Here is a 24,318-nt window from a genome sequence, read left to right as displayed (position 1 = left end):
AAAAGTGATTGATTTATAGCTGGACAGTTCATTAGGTAGATTTGGACCAAAAAAAGTCTGCACCGATTTTGATAGCCCACGCAGTGCTAGTGTTATTCTAAACGTCAAACTTCTATGAAATTATGATGTATAAATAACACTTGCACTGCGTGGGCTATCAAAATCGGTGCAGACTTTTCTTGGTCTAACTCTAAAAATTATTTTAATAAATTCATATTTTTTTGAAAAGTCACTTCGGAAATATTAGATCTCACTTAGCATGATGACTGTACAGATGATGAAGCCTGTGTGTTAGAAATAATAAAACATGATTAAATGAAGTATCATTTATTTTACAAAAATAGAAATCATCAATGTTTTAGAGACCAATAATCACTTCGGCTATTATCTCATTATTTAAACATGCACATGATTGACGTAACTAACTCATTGACATTATACATATTGTGGCGATCTAACAAGAAATTGATCAAATTTATCATCTTATGTCTGCAATTTGTATTCATTTTTACAGTATATGGTCTAGCAATAATTAACTTATCACTGCCATTAAAATAACTAACTATCATTAGTATTCTTATTTTCGGTAGTATGAATATGTGAGAATTTAAATAATAAGTTTGTAATAATTGTATAAAATTTTCTATTGTTTACGTAGCTGTACATTTACTACCAAAGAAAGTGTAAAATATGAAATAAAAATGTTTCAGTCACTGCCGTCTTTTATTGGTTATCTGACTTTTAACAAAAGTTTAGATTAAAATGGAAAGCGAAAATGTCAAAATTGGGAAAAATTACTAAACTGCTAATTAAATATAAACTTACGGAGCTAAAATTGGATACGGGTAATAGACTAGGAGTTAGCATCAATCCATCCGGTCGAGGTGCGCCTGCGCCGCGGTCAGCCGGTCGATGAGTCGCTGTGTGTTCGGTCGTGCCTGCAATACAACACATTACTCTCAAGTGGTATCCAGAGGGGCCTGATCAAATCGGACGATTTGATCAGGAAAATAATTGGCGCCATCTCATCTAGCGTCCACACGTACACAATTTAATCACCAATTTTAGAACCATAAACAAACGCACGTACAGATCCTAGCATTCCATAGATACTAGCTTCGAAAATTGGCATTTTTGTGTCCACACCTCCCGATTTGATCGAGCAATCGAATCAGCGAGCCAAATTGCCGTTTGCGTCCGCACCTCCTGATCCGATCAGGCAATTTAATCAGATTGGCGAAAAATTGACTAATCTGGATACGCCTTTATTTAACAATTGGATTCTCAATTAACTCATTAAACTATTCCACTTTTATTTCTAAATCATAATTCAAAGCGCAGAAGGAACTGCATTTGAGAGTAAAATTGTATATCCCTGCTCTAAACCCTTTGCCTATCGTGTGCGGCGCGTCATCGTGGACCTTGTCGGAAAGCACGAAGGTTGATAGAGTTAGACCAAGACAAGTCTGCAACGGTTTTGATAGCACACGAAGTGCAAGCGTTATTAAAATTATGACGTATAATTTCATAGAAATTTGAAGTTTAAAATAACACTTGCACTGCGTGTGTTATCAAAATCGTTGCAGTCTTATCTTGGTCTAACTCTATTGAGCAGTAGCCGCGAGCGTCTGTTGACGTCTTTGATGTTCGAGTAAGTAATCCTAGATAAGGAGCGGCTTCACAGGAGTGACGTTCGTCGGGCAAATACTGACGCCGTACCGCAAGGCTAGCCCCGATCTATAATGCTTCTACTACGGCAAAACATTCCGAGTATCGAGCGATCGCTGTTTTTTAGGGTTCCGTACTAAAAGAGTAAAAACGGGACCCTATTACTAAGACTCCTCCGTTCGTCTGTCTGTCTGTCTGTCACCAGGCTGTATCTCATGAACCGTGATAGCTGAAACCGTGATACTTAGAGAGTTGAAATTTGTCACAGATGATGTAATTATGTTGCCACTATAACAACAAATGCTAAAAACAGTAAAATAAATATTTAAGTGGGGCTCCCATACAACAAACGTAATTTTTTGCCGTTTTTAGGGTAATGGTACGGAACCCTTCGTGCGCGAGTCCGACTCGCACTTGGTCGGTTTTTTATGTGACTGGGGTTAGGGTATCACTCTCACCTGTAGAGAGGAGACGGCTGCCTCGTGCAGGTCCTTTTGCAGCGCGCCCGGGCGCGGCGGCGCGCGGCGGCGGCCAGTTCATTTTACACTTTACATTGCTATTACAATTTTGCAGGCGCTTCGATTTTTCACAGTATCGATTTCGTTTTTAAGAAAAAACGCTACGCTACAACTATTGTTATTACGCCAGGATTTAGTACCTTTTACGTTTAATTTCTTACCTTTTCACGATTAATCTGTTCAGTTCAATTAACTATGAAAATTAAGTCTTACAAATGGCCAGGCGCCATGTCAAAGAATTCTTCCTATGAAAAAATTCCGCGTACCGTGTACCTATACCTACTCTTAAGTATATGGTGAATTGGTGATTAATCAAATAAAACCCGCAAATTATGTCTGTTTGTCGGTATATTAGTGTGATGAATATACTTCTTTGTAGGATCCCGTTGATTTTGCTAAGAATACATACGATTGAAATACATACCTTTTACAAGCAATATAATTTCATTTAACTATTACATGATGTTTTTCTATCGACTTGGTACAGTTTTTCTTCTGAAAGGGTCGCTGTGTCTGAGTATGAATATGGCACGGAAAGCGACCCCACAGGGAATATTACGCAAAACTCTGCGTAGGGGGCGTCACTAGCACCATCACAGGGCCTACCGCGAAACACGAACATCAAAAGTTCGGTTTCTGCTTCTCTATCACTCTTGCATATTCGATCTATAGAGAGGCAAATAACGAAGTTTCGATTTTCGCGTTTCGCGGTTAAGCCACTTGTACACAAACTGCCTTGATGTATCAATGTCTAGCCTAGTTCGGACTACATTAGTCGAGTGGCAAGTGGTGAGTATTACGTGTCTGAACACCAACAATTTAGTCGAGTAGATTAGTCAGTAAATTAATCGAGTGGATCCATTTTGTTCTATTTTTTCTGGCGAGTGAGCCTCCCCGTGGCCTCACCCCACCACTCTTACTAGGCATTTCCGTCATACGGGACCCTATTACTAAGACTCCGCTGTCCGTCCGTCCGTCCGTCTGTCACCAGGCTGTATCTCATGAACTGTGATAGCTAGGCAGTTGAAATTTTCACAGATCATGTATTTCTGTTGCCGCTATAACAACAAATACTAAAAAGTACGGAACCCTCGGTGGGCGAGTCCGACTCGCACTTGTCCGGTTTTTTTATAAGTTCACTTTGGCCGGTCATAACTATGATGATATTTACTTTTTAATAAACCTTATCACTGTAATAGATTAAGCATTTATTTAACTATATACAGGTACTCATATTAAACTCCTAGTACTGCTGGTTATTTAAATATGATTTTTTAGGGTTCCGTACCCAAAGGGTAAAACGGGACCCTATTACTAAGACTCCGCTGTCCGTCCGTCCGTCCGTCCGTCCGTCCGTCTGTCACCAGGCTGTATCTCACGAACCGTGACAGACAGTAGACAGTTGAAATTTTCACAGATGATGTATTTCTGTTGCCGCTATAACAACAAATACTAAAAACAGAATAAAATAAAGATTTAAGTGGGGCTCTCATACAACAAACGTGATTTTTGACCGAAGTTAAGCAACGTCGGGCGGGGTCAGTACTTGGATGGGTGACCGTTTTTATAGATAATGGTACGGAACCCTTCGTGTGCGAGTCCGACTCGCACTTGGCCGGTTTTTTTAAAGAAATGTCAGTTGACGGAATTTCCCTAGGGTTTGGGGAATTTCCGTCAACCAACGATTTTTCTTGTATCGTGACGTATTACAAACATGTAGGTACGTCAAGTGAACATAAATACCACTATACCCTTAATCGAAACTAAACCTTAGTGAACTCAATTTAAGGTTAAATTTAGATTTTATTCTCAAATATATTTTTGGGAAAAATCCGTCCTATTTTTAAACTGAACATTAAAAAAAAGATTAAAAATAATATCTATTTTATAATTTTAAATAATACAGCACAGATATCTTAGGTTGATCTACGAAATCTACCACGAATTTATATGAGAAATTTGACAATTCAGTAAAAATCTCGCATCACCGCAATCAAATAAAAAAAGCTTGGCAATATATGAAATAGGGAAATTCCGGCACATGACGATTTTTCCCGTTTCTTAATTGACGGATTTGTCCACTCGATAATTTTGTAAACACAAATTTTAACCATCCATAGTTTCCCATGCACCAAGAGATTATCATGTAAAATGGATAAAAAGACCGATAAACATGCATATCGAACAATAATAAACATACTAAGGGCTGATTTAGACTGCGCGCGAACTCGCATGCGATTTTAGTTACATTGCGGACTGTTGGTTACGTCCAATACAACCGACCGATCAAAAACCGCAGTGTAATGAAACTCGCATGCGAGTTCTCGCACCGTCTAAATAAGCCATTATTAAGGCCTAACTTACATCGTCTCATCCCAACTTCACATAACCGAGCAGCACACTTAGCTCGATATCAAGTACGGAGCGCACCTGAACTTTAATAGCGTTTTTTTTTTTTCATTTACTGGCGACTGAGCGCTGTTTCTGACTACTGTTGTGATCTGGTTTTGACTACTGTTATTAAATATGCTTTCTGCTTTATCGATCAAGTCAGCAAGTGCATACTGTTGTTAGAATAGCCGCAAATGTTGTTGGACGAATTTACTCCTCTGACGGATTTGGCCACACTGACCTTAATAGTTTTTGTTTTACACATTTTTCCTTCAAAAGTATTTTTTTTTTTCACTGTGAAAAAGAAATGTTTTGTAATGTTCAATTCGAGCGCTTTCAAATGATATCCCACTCGACCTAGTAACTAGACTTGTAATTTTTGCCCCCTCTTTATATTGGGCGTTTTCCATAATTATTAAAAAATCATAAATAAATAATCATTGCAAATTTCAAATCGATAGCTTCAGTAGTTCTCGAGATAGCGATATTTAGCGATGTGACAGACGGACAGAGTCGCACCATGAGGGTTCCTTTTGTACCTTTTTGGTACGGAACCCTAAAAAGGACATCAACGGGATCCCACAAAGAAGTCATATACCGACAAACAGACATAATTTGCGGGTTTTATTTCATTAATCACCATAATATACTTAAGAGTAGGTATTAGGTACAGTCGCCATCAAACATATCGGAGCAGCCAAGGCGCTCACAAATATCTAAACACGCCTCTATTGTCAAGGCGTTAGAGGGCGTGTTCAGATATTGTGAACACCTCGGCCGCTCCGATATATCTGATGGCGACTGTACACAATTACAAGCACAATGAAGAGCAGAATTTTTTCATAGGAAGAATTCTTTGACATGGCGCCTGGCCATTTGTAAGACTTAATTTTCATAGTTAATTGAACTGAACAGATTAATCGTGAAAAGGTAAGAAATTAAACGTAAAAGGTACTAAATCCTGGCGTAATAACAATAGTTGTAGCGTAGCGTTTTTTCTTAAAAACGAAATCGATACGGTGAAAAATTAAAGCGCCTGCGAAATTGTAATAGCAATGTAAAGTGTAAAATGAGTAAAACTCGGAAACCACAAATAAAATGGCTCAATTTATAATTGAATATGAAAGTACTAAAAAGGTACTAAAATTTGGCTTTTATAGAATTTATCAATAATCGCGGGATCATTGCGTAATAAAATACACCCGCCATTCTGACTGTCAGAATGGCGGGTGTAATGTTAATAACTTTAAATACCGTGAGGTACTAATTTTTTTAAAGGAGGTACCAAATAGTACAAATTAGGTACTAAAATATGGTATGCTTTTTGTTTATTTTTATTTGGGTACACCCGCCATCCTGACTCTCACGTCTCGTCGCCGCTGCCCAGCCACACGCGCTCGTTCACTCTCACCTGTAGAGAGGAGACGGCTGCCTCGTGCAGGTCCTTGCAGCGCGCCCGGGCGCGGCGGCGCGCGGCGGCGGCCAGCGGCGCCAGCTCGGCGCGCGCCGCCTCCAGCAGCCGCGCCGCCGCGCTTCACAGGTGCGTCTCGTCGCCGCTGCCCAGCCACACGCGCTCGCTCACTCTCACCTGTAGAGAGGAGACGGCTGCCTCGTGCAGGTCCTTGCAGCGCGCCCGGGCGCGGCGGCGCGCGGCGGCGGCCAGCGGCGCCAGCTCGGCGCGCGCCGCCTCCAGCAGCCGCGCCGCCGCGCCGCACAGGTGCGTCTCGTCGCCGCTGCCCAGCCACACGCGCTCGCTCACTCTCACCTGTAGAGAGGAGACGGCTGCCTCGTGCAGGTCCTTGCAGCGCGCCCGGGCGCGGCGGCGTGCGGCGGCGGCCAGCGGCGCCAGCTCGGCGCGCGCCGCCTCCAGCAGCCGCGCCGCCGCGCCGCACAGGTGCGTCTCGTCGCCGCTGCCCAGCCACACGCGCTCGCTCACTCTCACCTGTAGAGAGGAGACGGCTGCCTCGTGCAGGTCCTTGCAGCGCGCCCGGGCGCGGCGGCGTGCGGCGGCGGCCAGCGGCGCCAGCTCGGCGCGCGCCGCCTCCAGCAGCCGCGCCGCCGCGCCGCACAGGTGCGTCTCGTCGCCGCTGCCCAGCCACACGCGCTCGCTCACTCTCACCTGTAGAGAGGAGACGGCTGCCTCGTGCAGGTCCTTGCAGCGCGCCCGGGCGCGGCGGCGCGCGGCGGCGGCCAGCGGCGCCAGCTCGGCGCGCGCCGCCTCCAGCAGCCGCGCCGCCGCGCTTCACAGGTGCGTCTCGTCGCCGCTGCCCAGCCACACGCGCTCGCTCACTCTCACCTGTAGAGAGGAGACGGCTGCCTCGTGCAGGTCCTTGCAGCGCGCCCGGGCGCGGCGGCGCGCGGCGGCGGCCAGCGGCGCCAGCTCGGCGCGCGCCGCCTCCAGCAGCCGCGCCGCCGCGCCGCACAGGTGCGTCTCGTCGCCGCTGCCCAGCCACACGCGCTCGCTCACTCTCACCTGTAGAGAGGAGACGGCTGCCTCGTGCAGGTCCTTGCAGCGCGCCCGGGCGCGGCGGCGCGCGGCGGCGGCCAGCGGCGCCAGCTCGGCGCGCGCCGCCTCCAGCAGCCGCGCCGCCGCGCCGCACAGGTGCGTCTCGTCGCCGCTGCCCAGCCACACGCGCTCGTTCACGCTCACCAATCTATAGTACATTATTGTCGAGGCTCGGAAGCAGCTACTTGCAGGCTGAGGATTCGTTTTAAACGGACGACCTAAGGAGTCCGTTTAATTGAATCCGAAGCCAGCAAGTAGCCTTCCAGCCGAGTCATATATAGTGCTTTTCTCAAAAATGGTGCAAGAAATATAAATATCATAGAAATATTTTACAAAAGCAACGTTCTTACGTATATATTTTCACGGAAAAAAGTAGAAACAATTGAAAAAATTAGCTTTGCCGCCTTTTTATTTTTTTAATAAAAAAAATAGAAGTGTATTTTTCTGCCGAAAATACGCCAACCTATTTGAGACAGCTAAATAGTCGCGGTACTAATCATCTGTTTGGCTGTTTAATGGGCCTGTGCCTTCATTTGATATGGCCATTTCAATTTTTAAAAAGTTTGGAACTCGACAAATAATGGAATTTGTATGCAACATTGCAGTCCCAAAATCGAGACTGCAATGTTTTTAACTTTTTAATTTTTGACTGACCATAAACTACGCGCTTCGCGACCTATTTTTTAAACGGCAAAGTCGACTTTGCCGTCCATTTTTGAGAAAAAATATTATATTTGTTTTAAAATGTACGTCATCAGGCGGGTCCACACCGAACATGCCGCCTGGCGAGGACATTGCCGCGCGAAGCAGCTGTGTAGACGTGCCTCGGACGAGGCACATTTCCACCCACCTATTTACCATGGTTATTAGAAATACATCTTTTTGTAATCCAATCGTTAGAATGTGTCGTCAGTAGTCACACTACTAAGCAATTTCACATGTTACAATTATTTATGTAATTTTGTATGGTTTACATTTTTTATTTTTATAATTTGTGAATAGTTTTCGCTCTTTTTTTTTGCTATGTATGCTTATTTTGGATGGCATTCTTATAGGTATAAAGATAAAGCCTATCACATATATATTATTGTAATCATGCTTTGAATGTTGTCTATTTGCTACGCCTTATACTTAAATAAAATAAAATTAGACTTTGACAGATAATTTTCAAAGCAAACTATTAAGATAAATGCTATTTTTGCGCGTTGTTTCACCTGCTCCTATTGATGCTAACTGTAGTACAGACGCTTTACGCAGCTAGACGACTAGCGCCTATTGGAGAACATTTACATATAAAAATAACAAAGAAACAAATACTTACTTAATATAAATATCCAAAACTTGTTCAATAGAAACTCCAATATTCAGAATTGTTCTGAAAACCATGCCTTGGTCTGCTTGTAGCTTGCAAGCCAATATTTCTAACTGACGGACGATAAAATCTGTAATGAAACGATATTAAACAATGCTTTAGTTTTGTTTCTTTAGTCTTAGTTTATATTAAGAAGCCATAACAGCATCATAAATGCTGAAATGACAGGTTACAAAAGTAGGATAACAGCTTAAACATTGTATGCGAGTCTCAAGGCTCAGTCGCGATAACGATGTTGCTCCAAATGTCGTAATACTTACATAGAGGAAAACAGTGTCCCGTCTTAACGTATTCCCGTCCCAGAGTAGTGAGTTTGCTGAGGACAGACGCCAGCCTGTCGTCGGGCGACGGAAGCGAGCGCGCCGCCGCTTCGGCCTCCGCGAGAATGTTGCTCCAAATGTTGTAATACTTACATAGAGGTAAACAGTGTCCCGTATTAACGTATTCCCGTCCCAGAGTAGTGAGTTTGCTGAGGACAGGCGCCAGCCTGTCGTCGGGCGACGGAAGCGAGCGCGCCGCCGCTTCGGCCTCCACGAGAATGTTGCTCCAAATGTTGTAATACTTACATAGAGGTAAACAGTGTCCCGTATTAACGTATTCCCGTCCCAGAGTAGTGAGTTTGCTGAGGGCAGACGCCAGTCTGTCATCGGGCGACGGGAGGGAACGCGCCGCCGCTTCGGCCTCCGCGAGAATGTTGCTCCAAATGTTGTAATACTTACATAGAGGGAAACAGTGTCCCGTATTAACGTATTCCCGTCCCAAAGTAGCGAGTTTGCTGAGGACAGACGCCAGCCTGTCATCGGGCGACGGAAGCGAGCGTGCCGCCGCTTCGGCCTCCGCGAGAATGTTGCTCCAAATGTTCTCCACCAGTAGGTCGTCGTTGTGGCCCGAGCACTGCACGATGGCGAGCTTGCACTCCCAAAGGTTGTAGCGGTCGGCGTATTCTTCGTATAACTAACAATAGTAAAATTGTTGTTAGAGGTATGTAGCACACAGTTTTGTACGGAATTAACAATAAAATACAAAATAATAGGAAATATACGAAGATATAAAACAATAATAACATACACACAAAATAAACGAAAGCCAAGTCAAGTAATGTCAGTTGATTGTACAGGTAAATTCAATGGTTTTCTTTTTTTACACCACGATAGTTGGCGCAAGAAGTCCAAAGAATCGTAGAAGAAAAACGCTCGTCCGCCACGGTCTCGTGCCCTCTGCCGCGGCGAATGGGTTTCCGGCACCGCGCTAACACGGCGAAGATGCGTGTTGCTCACCTGCGTGATGTCGAGCAGCTGGTCGTGCAGCCGCTGCAGCATGGGCGGCGTCGGGCGCAGCGCTCGGGGCAGCGCGGCGGCGGCGGCGCGCACTTGGGCCTGCACGCGCGCCACCTCGGCCGCCTCCTCCAGCCGCCGCAGCAGCTCGCCGCCGCCCGCGCCCGCGCCGCGCACGCACACCACGCCCGCCGACAGCCACGCCATGCGCGCCGCCAGCGTCGCGCCCGATCTGATACGTATCCAACGGTTATTACAATTCATCGTAAACCAGACCTAGATAAGATTTTAAAGTTTGAGAAACGATTTGAGAGTTTGAGAAACGAGTTCGTGAACGCGCGAGTTCATGAACGGCCGAACTAGATGGCACTCACTGTACGACGCCATATTTCTTGTGTTAGCTGGACCGTACAGCGAAATCTACTTCAGCTATCGAATTTTTCTTAGCGTTTATACCTCTTCTGATATTTCAACAACTCTTTGCACAAATACACGTTAAGTTAGGACGCAATCTCCGGTTACACATTGTAAGGTGTGGGCATTTCGTTAATTACGTTGACGTTGACACTTCTGCCGGCGTCTAAGCTTGTGTCCTAAAATTAGCATTCGCTACCTATACTACATACATACATACAACGGAATGGCGGTTATGTTTATTTTACACCGTGTAACTAAAACATAACGCTAAAGTAGTTCTACCGTTAAGAGGGAATTCGATCCAACGGTGCGACATCGAACTAGCTAGCAGAAAGAATCCTATTAGATCAGTACCCAAACTTAACTTACCCGGGTCTAGTGGCAAGCCCCTCTAGCACGGTCGCAGCGCCGAGATGGTCCCCGCTCTTCTCCAGAACCTTCCAGAGCAGATCCAGTAGATGTAACGCCGCGGGCGGCGAGGCCGTCCGCGCGGCTGCGTTCAGGTATGTGCGGAGAGAGTCCGGCGGAGCGGTACCCAGTGATAGTAATTCTGGAACAGACAAATCAATTCAATTTTCCCCTATCTCTTGCGAGGCCATCGCGCAAGAATGCCACCGCGATAACAGTAATTCGTGTTAAAACTAAAACTTCGTATATTATTCTATATGAGTATGAGTAGTACTGGGGCCTATTTCTCGTACGTTACAAGTCTTGTATTACAAGTGTGTATTTATGGTAACGCTTGTATTTCAATATTTTTTACAAGTTTCCGTTTCACGTAAATGTATAATTGTTACAAGAGCGGGGATAAAAGAGTTTTCACAAGTGTTGTTGTTTCACAAGTTGACAAACACTAGTAGATATTATATACTAAATTAGTAATTTCGTTTCTCAAAAGCTGTACTTTATACTTGTAGCTTGTGACTTATCACGAAATAATGAGGAGTCTCTATAAACTGCTAATATGCGTTTTTGGTAAAAATCGATTAATAAATAAATGAAGATTTTGCAATTTTAAAATCTCAAACGTGTAAGTTTTGAATGCACTTCGTTAAAATCAGTAATATTATTTAAATTTAGCTTTTATTCTCAAAAAAAAAAACAGTTAACTCATTCCTATGAAATTAAGATATAAGATTAAGATAACATTTATAATGGCCATTGCATTTCCTTTTTGCATAATAAACAAACCTATTTACTAACTTTAGACAGCCGCCTTGTAGCACTTGTAGTAATCATTCCTACGAGAAACAGAATTAAAACACACTTGTACAATGAAATTTTAAATGTAAGCTTGTAGACTTGTGAACTTGTAACGTACGAGAAATAGGCCCCTGGTCAGCGCAACGTAAGAACCAATATTTGACAGTTATGAACTGATCCTTATATTATATGAAGCTAAAAGGCTATCAATTAAAACGTAAGTCCTATATAAATATATAAAGGTAAATTTCTGACCACAAAATATTCGTTCTTACTCGTACGTTGCGCCGACTCTAGTTTTCAATTACATTATTATAAAATTATACAAAAAGAAGAGTGCTGGTGGCCTAGCGGTAAGAGCGTAAGACTTTCAATCTGGAGGTCGCGGTTTCGAACCCCGGCTCGTACCAATGAGTTTTTCGGAACTTATGTACGAAATATCATTTGATATTTACCAGTCGCTTTTCGGTGAAGGAAAACATCGTGAGGAAACCGGACTAATCCCAATAAGGCCTAGTTTACCCTCTGGGTTGGAAGGTCAGATGGCAGTCGCTTTCGTAAAAACTAGTGCCTACGCCAATTCTTGGGATTAGTTGTCAAAGCGGACCCCAGGCCGGGACGACGCGAGGAAGATGATGGTAAAATTATACAAAATTTGGAAATTGTTTACCTGATCCTAAGTTTTTACTGACTAGCCATTCATATACGGCCACATGTAGTAGCTCGTCATCGCGTGAAAGACAGTCCCAAACGAGTTTCCTTCCCTGTAAATAAGAGAGATTCAGCTACAATTGCACATCGTTACCACACTCGCCATACAAAGGCGCTCCTTTACTTAAAATACGAGTTGCTTCGCTCAGTTGCATCATACATTATTTTAATGAAAGCATCCCATGTTTATGTAGTTGTTTACTATTAGAATATTTTGGACTCTCCCTCTCAAATTCTACTGATAATGAACCGCCAAAGAAAGGCGACTGCGAACCGTCTTATATGATCTATTTAGTATGTAAGACATTGGATGCGGATGAGTGTGATAATGGATGGATGCGGATGAGTGTGATAATGATAACAGTGATTGTGAATTCGCATGAGTGTGATAACTGTATTATGTAATTTACTGGAAACAATTGTACGAATGCACAGCAAAAAATACCTGAAAATTAGCGTCGGCAGCCGACATACTGAGTGTGTTGTCATTAGCGGAGTGACCCTGAGAAGTGTTCAGCACGCCAGTCTCGTTGGCGTTGTTGTCTGAACTGCTCTCGTACAGTCTCTCCAGAGCATTGCACACTTCGCGGTATATTTCCATTCTGGAACAATTATAAAAACATTTATAACAACACACAAAAGATCTCGCTGGATAAAACCATTTTCATAAACTTGAATACCGGGACAAAATTAAAACAGCGCCATCTAGTCAGTTAAAAACTATCTTTGAAACATCTCGACGGACAACCTTTTTTGATATAATAAACCGGTTTATTTGTTGGGGACTATTGCGAACCGCTTAGTCCGTATGTTCGTCTATGTATTTGCTTTTATCGCTCGCATATGGATGAGCGATAGAGAAGCCGACAACAAACTTTCGATATTCGATGTTTGCGGTAGGGCTTCGTAAAGGGCCACCCCACATTAGCATCTTTTGAGCGTCGGCGTCTAGTCAGCGCTATAGATAATGGCGCCGCTGCGCAGTTGCGCTAATGTTGCGTCAAGCAGCAGCCATAAAGTTGACTAGCCGACGCTCGGGAGATGCTAGTATAGGGTGGCCTTAAAATTGTTGTGCCCACCTCCTATAGTATATAAGTTGTCCCTCGCGATCCTGGCTGGGCTGGTCGCTCCTGTAGAAGTGCACCGCCTTGTCCTGCGGGTCCAGCTTGCAGGCGCACGCGGCGCACAGGTCCACCACGCCCGAGTAGAAGCCCGCCGCCACCAGCTTCGAGCACACCAGCGGCAGGTTCACGTTGGGGGCTACGTCCTGGATGTATGTCAGTGTGAGAAACAAGCTAACACAAAAGACACTTATTTAAGTGAAAATATGGTCTGAGTGGGACTTAAACAGTGGCGGGGTTACCTTGGTCTAATTAAAGCTAAAGCAATAAACGATAGAAAAAGTAGGAATTGCTATAAGGTCCTGTTAAACATTTACCCCCTTATTCATAAAACTTTACGGGCCTGATTCAGATAAATTATGTTTTATCCCTTTCTTACAAATACATAAGTAAAAATGGCAGATAAGGACAAACGATTATTAGCTAATTGAGGTTTGTAGTGCGTTTATGAATAAGGGGGTTAGTGTTTTGTGCGAGTTAATACATTTGCATATTTAATTACACAAACGGGTCTACCGCGATATAGTTTCATTATTTTTACCTGAAATTCCGACGTTTCAGCTGGTGCAACTTAGCTGGACAAAACGCGAGAGTTTAAAGTGTTATATTTCATACATTTGCTACTAAGCAAGTAGCAAAGTGTAAATAGGCCCTAATGTAGTGTTGGGTATAACACAATTGACCGTAGTTATGCAGAAAACGACCAACTAAATTTTTTTATCAATGCAGAAAGCGACCAAAGCTACTGAGTTAGGGTGTAAGTCACTTTGACAAAAATAAAAAGTTGGTCGCTTTCTACAGAACTACGGTCAATTATGATTATGGCTGTTAGATTTAAAGTGATATCACATCTTACCTTACAGAGTTTCAATGCAGTTTGCAACATTTCTTCTCTCTCTGCGGGATTCTTCTGTTGCTTGGCGAATATTAATAATTCGTTAGCCTAAAACAAGACATTCATTAGGGCCGAATATTCTACTCATATATTTGTTATAATAGGTAATTACTTCGAGCAACACCGGCTTCCGACACGTCGGAAGGGAGGGGCCCAAGCGATATCTCACCGTACAAATCTTTCTGCCATTTTTCGCGGGGGGAAAGGTGCACACAGTCGCACTTCTCACACACTTACATACAAAATCCAATCTGTAATGACGACACAAATACATAGAAAATGACACACGTCAAAGACAAATCTTGCAAACCTCGATCTCTTTTTGTGTACGGACGAGTGACAAGTGTCACAACACGCACACTAACACATTTTCGTTGAAGTATGTTATTGTATTCTGTAATAACTAGGGCGAAATTTTAACGAACCTTAACTTTGACATTGTAATCCAGTGACATGTACATACCTATGCCATATGATAAATAATAATAATTGTATTCTGAGAGATGAGAAGTCGGATTTGTCGCTCGACCCATCCGCAATTTGTACTGAGCGAGCAAAATCGATAAATCCAACAATTACATGAGACTAAAATATAATAATTGTGTTTGAATGTAATTAAACGTATGATATGTAAAAAAAAAAATATTACAACTGAAATGTAACACTTTCTTTTTGTAAATTTGATTTTTCCCCGACCTCTTTTTATAACAAAAAACCGAGCAAACAGGCATTTTTGTGCAGCAGTGTTCCCGCGCGCGTCTGGACTCGGTCTAGTGAAAAATCCAAGTGCAACTAGTTTTATTACCCGCGCTAGATTAGATTGACGCGCTAATCTTGTACCTCGGCAGAGGGGAAATAGTGCGAATGCCACCTCCCTTCCGTGTTGCTCGAAGGGTAATTAGTTTAACTACCAGAAGTCTAACCACCAACTATGGAAATATCTGATAAATATATTTAAAAAGGGTTACTTACATTTTTGTAGTTAATTTGTAAGGTCGATTTTTTTAAATGTTGAGTTTCAAGGAAGTTTTAGTAATTTTTTTCTCTTACCTTCGAACACGTAGCATCTTCCTGCCTGTACAGCGTAGGGCACAACTGCCTCAGTTTGTGAGAAATACCGTCCACAGACGCGTTGTCGCGCAGGTAGCCGGCCACGAGAGAATCCAGCAGGAGACAGGCAACTTCCTGCCCGCCGACTAACAGCTCCCTGTTATTTAAAGTCGTGGTTAATCTTTTTTACCATTGGTTCTGTAAGCTATAAGCTTGAACCCCTACGCCATTAAAAAAAATTGAATGTTTTTTAAATTTACTTAGAATATTGAACAAACCTAAAGCTGGCGGCCTGTAGCGCGCTCTGTTGCTCCGGGGGTAGACTCGCCGCAATAACGTGGAACTGGTGTTCACAAAGTACCTTCCACAGGCTGAGCATCTCTATCGCCATTGCTAAAATAACATGGAAATAATCAAGTTTAAATTGGCGTGGTTTAACTCTATTTTTAGGGTTCCGTACCCAAAGGGTAAAAACTGGACCTATTACTAAGACTCCACTGTCTGTCTGTTTGTCACCAGGCTGTATTTCATGAACCATGATAGCTAGACAGTTGAAATTTTGACAGATGATGTATTTCTGTTGCCGCTGTAACAACAACTACTAAAAAGCACTGAACCGCACTGCACTGCACCGAATCCGACTCGCACTTGTCTGGTTTTTAGTCACTATAGGTTTTATCCCGACGAGCCGCAATCCACGGTCGGCCGTTTACGGAAATCAGTGTTAGTGGGAAGTTTGTTCTACGACACATGTTGCGTGTAATAACTAAAATAACGTACCATAAAATTAATATTATAAAATCATTATTATCAATAATATATAGTGAGTTATAAGAAATATAATCTGTTTTTTGTTTACAATATTGACTATTAGACTCGAAGGAGTCAAAATTGAATAGCACTCATGTATTTAGTAATAAACTCACATACGAGAAAAATTATAAAGTTTATAATCACAAACAAACTAGCGGTGTATACTCACTGACAAACAGTTTCAGGGCATGCAAGGAGGAGTTTTCATCAGAATGCTGCGAAGGCACGGCGCGTTGGAGAAAGGCGGCCACGCGCTGCAGTTTTTGCACTATGAACGCGCAGTCTTCGCCCGTCACTCGGCTTGACATCTGTAAAACAAAGTGGTTACAAACTATTCAAACTAGCCTCTGCCCACTTCGACTTGTTAAACAACTTCTCTCTTTCCTGTATTCCGTACTAGTTTTAAATATTAAATACCGAAATATGATGTACCTAATATCCTTTTCCAGGTTATAAATTATCTGTTTTCATCTAGATTCGTTTAACCGTTCTTGCGTAACTGAGCGCAAAAAGCCTTAACGCCAATAGTATTGCATTATTCATTAATTCATCCCCCCGTTTAACCCCGGGTTAGCAGGATAGTGCAAGAGGGCCTAAGGCTTATTAAAGCAACTTGTAGTATTACCCATGTAGCTTCTTGAATAATAATAAAATTGTTCTTGTGAAAAGTACTTACAAATTCCTTCTTATCAGGCGTTTGCGATTTTGAGACGCATTTCTGGTTCCAAATTGGGGACAGAATCTTGCCAACATAAATATACGCTCCATTGTGTTTTGCGCTGAACTCAAACTGAATGGGGTAGCTCGGGTCCCTCACTTGTTGGGTCACATTGGCCCCAAAACTCTGGTTGAAGCCCGGACTCTGAGGGTACTGTGGCATGATCTGCTGGCCAGGGGACCGTGGGTATGAGCGGTTCAGTTGGTACGACTGATTCAAGTTGCCGGTAGGGCTCTGTGGAAACTGGTTCGGCCGGCCCTTCGGCGCGTTCATGGGCGTTGACATTTGACGCGGCGAAAACTTTGGTGAAGCTAAAATGGATAAACAAAAAAATAGTTGCTAAGTTCCAGATTTTACCACTATTTTAGTTTCAAAGCCATTATTTTATATTTATTTATTTTGCCTCGAAAGTAAGCGGAGGTGGCAATCTATACAATCGGACCGGAAAAAAGGCGGGTAGCCGAAAGACCTCCAGCGGCGGTAGCATGGACGCGTTTTTAAAAACACGTTAAAACACGACCATATTACCATCGCTGTAGTTTAAAAACTTTAACTCAAATACGGATTTTCTCTTGTATTTATAAAGCTTCTTCTTTACTTGATGTTGGTTAAAAATATAATCTATGTCAGTCAGTTAAATCTAGTAAATCTACTGACCTATCGTAGACCCCATTTGCGAGTTGGGCTGGAACATGGGCTGCGGGTGTTGCGTGACCTGCCCGCCGTAGAGGAAGAAAGCGCGGGTCGCCCACTCGCTTATGGACATGTCCCCGCTGTTCGTCTCCTCGCACGCCAGGTATAACGCGCAGGCGCACGCCTGCTCTACACCGTGCAACTAGAAAAACAAGGTTAAGTTAGGAATACAAACATTTTATAATAAGTTCTACCTACTTAACAAAACTAAATTGGTAACAACCTGGAAGAAGTCCTTGACGGGCTGCGCGTCGGGCCCGCGACAGTCGCGCAGCAGCGCGCGCAGCACGTCGGGCGCCGCGCCCGCCGCCACGCACGCCGCGCCGCACCCCGTCACCACGGCCCAGCGGGACACGCTCCAAGGGTCTGACAACAACCAAAATGGTATAAATTAGTTATAGAAAATTCTATCAAATATCCGCAAAGCACTTTTTTAGTGTGTTACAAGTGACCATAGATTACGTTGCCTCTTACCATCTGGGGAGCCATACGCTTGTTTTTGTCTTTTAAAGTTTATATATTACTAGCGACCCGCCCCGGCTTCGCACGGGTTAACAAATTATACACTTAAACCTTCCTCAAGAATCACTTTATTGATAGGTGAAAACCGCGTGAAAATCCGTTCAGTAGTTTTTGAGTTTATCGCGAACAAACATACAAACAAACAGTAGACGCGGCGGGGGACTTTGTTGTACAAGGTGTAGTAATTAGTACGGCGAACGATTCCTAAAATGATGTATGTATACCTTTTTTGGTCAATAAAGCTGGGGATAAATGTGCGGTCTGATGAGAGGGCAGTGCCGTGAGCGCCCAGGCGGGCCCGTCGAGCGCGAGCAGCGTGTGAGCCTCGCTGAACCCGGCCCCGGGGATGGCTCGCGACAGGCACCAGAGGGTCTCCGCCTCGCCTCCGCCGGCGGAACACACCATGAGCAGAGTTCCTGTGTGAGAGACATGAATTAAATAATACCATAACTTCGTCTTTATATTAATACCTCAATTACAACAAGATCATTTTTCTATTAATATTATTTAGCAACGTTGTAATTAAGTAGATATTTTTACAATTTGTAATTTCTGTATTGGATAATTGGGTAGTATCCGTTACAATGTTTTGAGAAGTTGAAGAGGGTTTTTTTGTAATGTCCTACTTAACCCCTTAATTCTCACCGTCACTATATCGCGTCGTCAGAAAAGTTACCTTTCCTACCAACAACACTATCATGTAACGTATTGTCATAGAAAATACATGAAAAAACAAAATCCTCTGGAAGTATAAAAATAGCAAAGATAACTTGATCGTATTTATATAAGATTGAATAAGTAAATTACCATTCTCATAGACGGCACTGTGAACTTGCTTGGGCTTGAGCACCGAAGCGTTGGGCGTGAAGCCCGGGGGCAGGCGCACGTGCATCAGCGTGAGGTACTGCGGCCGCGAGGGGCCTCCTGGCCCGGCACTACAATTGAATATTTTTTTTATACATTGGCATCCTTTAAAGGCCTGCGCAAACCGGCGGAGCGCAGCGCAGATCATCGAGGATTTCCTCCGCGCAGCGCGCACTGACGAGGGAAAATCCCCCGCGATACCAAGAGCGCCCGCTAGCGGCCGGCGCGCGAAGGAGCACTTCGGCGCATACCGGAGGATGCGTCTACCGCCAAGGTATCTTCTAACGACTCTAACGTGCTCCTCGATGCCGCGGAGTAAAAATCCTCCGTGATGCGCTGAGGTTAGTCACGGGGCATTCAAATTTAAACCTTAATGTAATTGTAATAGGGAAGAATATACATTGGTAATTTAAAGTGATCTGCGCTGCGCTCCGCCGGTTTACGCAGGCCTTAACAGTTTTATTACATTGTATTTTGACGTTGTATTAGTTTAAAATGAATGAATATGTTCAATATCGTCAGATGACAAGCAAAACTCACTAATTACCACCAAAAGTTCATAGCCATAGTAAACCATATTAGTACTAAAAGAAGGTCGATTTTTGTTTACTTAATTTTTTTTTAGTAATAAGTTAGTTTTGATTGTCATCTGACGATTATGTAGTTATGTACACACAGAAACCTCGCTGGACGTCTATAAAATTTGGAACATCGAAACTTGTATATCTCGCCCAGTGAAGTGAGGGACAGAATGTAGAGTTACATGCGCATGATTTTGGCCCGCCAACAGCCGGTTACCCGCCAAATTAGATTTCTCCTAATATCTTGTCTTAGGCATTACCTAATACTACAAATAATCTACCACACTACGCTATAATAGATGGATTCGTTTTGATCCACTGACTAATTCTACCTCTACTATATATTGCAAATAGTGAACCACCTAGAATCTCCGAGCTGGTTAGAGTAGTGATACCCTTTGGCCTCTTTCACAGTTCATAATAGGGATTATAATGGATATGGACTTGCGGAAAATGCCCAGGAAAACTCTCTAACTACCTATTACTACTACTACTTCTATATCACTATCGTGTCGTGTGGTTATCATTCTAACGAAAAACCATTTGCTGTAAGCTTATACCGCAGCTCCCTACAGCATTCTTGTATCAGGATCGTATTCAAGAGAGCTGCCATGCTGAAACATACCGAACATCTGCAGAGCCATTCGTGCCTCGAGCTCAGCCAACGCGGGCTGAGCACAACCAAGTCAGAAGTATCTATTTCTCTATAGCACCTGAGTTTTAGTTTCTTATAACGGATTTCTTTTACCACACTTCTCTTTACTCCTATCTATTATAGGCCTACCAATCCTTTTTACAACATTCAGCATAGCTTTAGTCAAGGCATTTATAGTTCACAATAACAGTAGCTTTTTAAAAATAATTTTAATAAATCATGGGAAAATCTCATTCATTAGTTCTGTCACTTAGTTCCTTTTTCAGTTATTGTTCCTTAGGCAGTATAGTCATAACACTAATAATTATAAATATGGATTATAGTTGTACTTACTCTCCTCCTTCAGTGGTGAAGTACAGCCGAGCCCCAGCTTGAGTGACGGCCACTAAATTGAAATGTTCGGATTCTGACTCATCAACTGCTGAGATTGCTATCACAGGTTTGAAGTTTGTTGGTTCTAGAGTCCTAAAAAAATATATATATATGAACTGAATTTTAGTTAGTCCCTAAAGTTTATAGATTGGGATAAAAGTTCCAAAAGGCGTAGCAATCACCAATTATGTTATTGGTCACTTTTTATGCACATTTTGTCCGAGTAATTGAATTTGTGCTACAATGTCTTATTATATTCTGATATTTATTTTGTCCAAGAGCTCTCCAATATTTTATTTCTTTATTTGGAGATCCAACAGTTAACACTAGAATTTATAGTAGATACAGGAAGCCAATTATAGGAACTCCCAGGTAGTGAAATAATACTAAACTAACAGGTATACTTATACTTAGGTTACGCACTATCGCAACCACATATGTGAACAAAGGGAAAACAGATTATATCTAATATAAAGAATAAAGAAGTAACTAAGATACTAATTAACTAGTAACATAATTTTACTTACTTCACTATATCAACTGCAGAAGACACAATCCTTCCTTGTGTCAGTCTGACCACCCTGCTAAGACTGTCTCCTTTTTGCCCCAAATCAAACATTTCTATGCATCCCTTCTCACTCAACGTGTATAGAATGTTACGAGAATTGTCTACTTCAATTTTAACGATGGGATCTTCATCATACAGGGCTGAATTTAGGAAGGATGGCATTAGGAATGAAAGGGCACTGGTTGAGTGGTTTATCTTTTGACAGTGTTTACCAAACCACCCTAACTGAGCCTGAAACATAATAAGTTAATATGTTAATTTAAAACTATCTCCACCACATACACATACTTTTATGCTAACGCTTGGTCAATTATCCACAAATAATTGTGTTTTTGTGGTATTCTTATTAAAATAAGAAAATACAATAATACTTACTTGGTAAGTTATTTCATAAAGACACCCATCTTTACCTCCCATAAAAATTCTACCACTAGCCGTGGATTTGACAGACATCATTGACACACCATCTGTGGGTAGGACAAACACAGGCTCGGGGACTAAGTGCATCTCCTCAAAATTATCACCTTCATTTTTGCTTGAAGAAAATGTTACTCCTGCAAAGGAAAAAGTACATATTGTCATCTAGTGAAGATGGTGAATGCTTTGCATCTGCCTTGGGCATGCATTAAGTACACTCAAAAGCAATGTTAATGGGGCATAACACCTCAACTCCGGACAACTCAGAAATCTAATTTGCTAGCCAAAACGACCTTGAAGTTCATTCATTATTAATTTTGATTCACATAACTAACCCGATATTGCATTAGTGACAAGTGAGGGGTTTGGTGTTTAGATAGAATAAAAAAAAACAATACATATCTTACCTAAAACTACAATTTCAACAGTTGTTGTCAGTACTAGCAAATATTTAACAAAGTTTTGGAATACTCCAGGCTTGGGTTTGATCAGGCCCACGCTGACTATGGTCTCTCCTAGTCCATCGAAGTAGGCTACATCAGTGCCATGCTCAAAGGCCCACACATAGATGTTACTGTCTATTGTAAGCCACACTCTACTTATTTCTGGAAACACTCCCATTAGACAATGACATTGCATATCTGGTAAAATAGTTTAAGGATACATATTTTGAAAACTATCTGCCATATAAGCTTTAATAAGATTGAATATGAGGTTACTTGATTTAGTGGAAAGTAGTAATACCTATCAAGGTTTATTTACTTATATGTGCAAAATGCAACATCATTATCAAGCATCCTTATAAGAAGGCTAATCAACTTGATGGTGCAGCAAATGTGTTTAACATTATGGTCTTATTTTTATTTATACTGAAATCCTGATTAATGTGTAACTATTCAAATAAGACAATTAACCATTTGTACGCCAAACACATCCATTTGCCGTGCCACTGACGCCACGGGGGTAAAATTTAGTTTTGTGAATAAATAATGCCAACCTAAAAGTGGGGTGCTTTTCAGTAGATTTTCATCAAAAAACGATCAACATCGTCGATTTTGTGTTGACGTCAATTGCCGTCTGTGGCGTTCAAAAGGTTAAGATGAACTTAAATTTAATTTGTTAAGATTGAAGATGAGCAATGCAAAGGATACGCGCAAAATGTTCCATAATTTCTGGTGGTAGTGGAACCTTGTTGAGTGTCTTCAGCTGCGACAAATTCGGATGATTGAGTAGAGCCGCCAGGTTTCTGTAGTCCCCAGCATTTAGACCACTGCATGTTGGCACTCTTTGAGCTGCTATCCCAGTTATCTACAGGGTATAAAGATAAACACCAAAACATTTTAGTTGTTACCTTGTAAGTACTACACATCTTATTCCAGGGAGGTTATATGCTTATCATATTGATCAATTGTTTATAAATTCTCCTGTATTTAAGACGGTAGGTCTAAATTCCACGAAATGTTGTTTAAAACTGAGCTAACGGTTTAAACATACCTCTAAAAAGGAAGGGCGGGAATTATCGGCGTTTATATGCCGGTCCAGGGTGCACCCGGCCAATTCCAAACACTCAAGTTGCATCTTGATATTGTTGGCAGGGTGTGAAGTATCAACTATGCCCACAGCACTTGGCATCTACGGAATATAATCACAATATCACAAACAAATCATGAAACATAATTTTTGTTTTCACTTTTTAGGTTAGTTTGACCATCAAAACTGTCAAAAATACAATCAACATTACCTTTATATATCACATTCAACTTATTGCTCCCTAATTAACAAATATTTACTAGAAAACGTTAAACACTTTTATAAGGTCCCCAGTGTATAAATTTTACAATTTAAATTATAACAATACATTAATATACAAAATTTGAACATATCATGGGGCAGTTAATGTCTGAAACTGAAGTATTGTGCAATGCTGCCACAATAACAAATGATTTTTTTCTGAGTAAGTGTTGCCAGCTCGTTAGTTAACGTACGTTATAGAACTTAAAGTTAGAAACTTCGTTATAACGACGTTTTTCCATTTAATATTATTCACAGTATTTTTCTACTATGGCAAACCCACTTTGTTTGGTGCATGAATCTAGTATATAACTGGATCTGGCATGAGGGGTGGGGCAAATGACCGAACGGGATAGTCTTAGGCCAAGCGCGCACCACGACTTTTTGTCGCGCGATAATTTAGTCGCAGAAATGTAATGTATGTGTTTATATGGCAGTGCGCGCATATGCGACAAAAAAATCGCAGCGATTTTAAAATTGTGATTTGTCACATTTTTCCGCGACTGCTCGCGACGCGATTGTCGCAAAGTGAATTGCGGCATACGGAGTTGTATGGCCCCGCGCGCACTGCGATAATAAAATCGCACCCGGACCTCAGTCGGCATATCGCTCTCCAAGCGTCAACATGTCGGAACCTGCTGCTGAAGACGCTAGATGTTGACCATTTAATTATGAAAATAGAAGGAGATCACCTTTGTGGTATAAATACTCAAAGTCATACAGCGATCACATATTAAAGACAACGTTTCATGACAAACGACTGGTACGAAATCCATGTTGAGAATGAACAAACCGCGACTTTTTCATCGCAGTGCGCGCAGTGAATTTTCTGCGATAAATTACAGCGCGATTCTAAAATCGTGTCGCAAAAACTAAAATCGTGGTGCGCGCTTAGGCTTATGTATCTTTCAGTAGGAGTAGCAGCGAAAGAGCTATTGCTATTGTTTATCCTTGTCACAGTCTCACATTTTATTTGTTCCCCACCGTAAATTTACCACCTGTGACGTTTATACAATAAAAGTGCAATGCGAACTACCTGCAAGTCGACATTCTGTTGTCAACTGTCATGGCGTACAGGCGGGTCGCGGAGCACACCTGACTGACCAACTGAGTTTTATTTATCACCTTGTAATACAACAGAACCTAGACGGCACAATGGCGACGAGGATAAAGAACGTAAGAAAAAACAAAAAATCGA

At 42.2% G+C, this 24,318-nt stretch overlaps 1 protein-coding gene across 1 annotated transcript; it reads right to left on the bottom strand.

The window, feature by feature from the left end:
• Positions 1-311: 311 nt before the first annotated feature.
• On the bottom strand, positions 312-23,251 carry LOC134792840 (nuclear pore complex protein Nup154). The gene is made up of 25 exons (XM_063764243.1): positions 23,071-23,251; positions 22,824-22,961; positions 22,481-22,637; positions 21,737-21,970; positions 21,288-21,466; positions 20,872-21,143; positions 20,306-20,437; positions 18,680-18,807; positions 18,097-18,288; positions 17,574-17,716; positions 17,315-17,492; positions 16,616-16,968; positions 16,109-16,247; positions 15,405-15,519; positions 15,127-15,283; positions 14,038-14,124; positions 13,140-13,327; positions 12,506-12,662; positions 12,020-12,113; positions 10,516-10,696; positions 9,733-9,961; positions 9,175-9,409; positions 8,405-8,525; positions 7,051-7,231; positions 312-938 (listed from the first exon to the last, which is right to left on the bottom strand). The coding sequence occupies exons 2-25, from the start codon at positions 22,959-22,961 to the stop codon at positions 867-869; spliced, it is 4,062 nt and encodes a 1,353-aa protein (XP_063620313.1). The 5' UTR covers positions 23,071-23,251; the 3' UTR covers positions 312-866.
• Between the last annotated feature and the right edge of the window lie 1,067 nt (positions 23,252-24,318).

Source organism: Cydia splendana, chromosome 8 (assembly GCF_910591565.1).
Source record: "Cydia splendana chromosome 8, ilCydSple1.2, whole genome shotgun sequence".
Classification (NCBI taxonomy): domain Eukaryota; kingdom Metazoa; phylum Arthropoda; class Insecta; order Lepidoptera; family Tortricidae; genus Cydia; species Cydia splendana.
The sequence above is the reverse complement of the archived record's forward strand: the minus strand, read 5'-3'. Positions and strand labels throughout refer to the sequence as shown.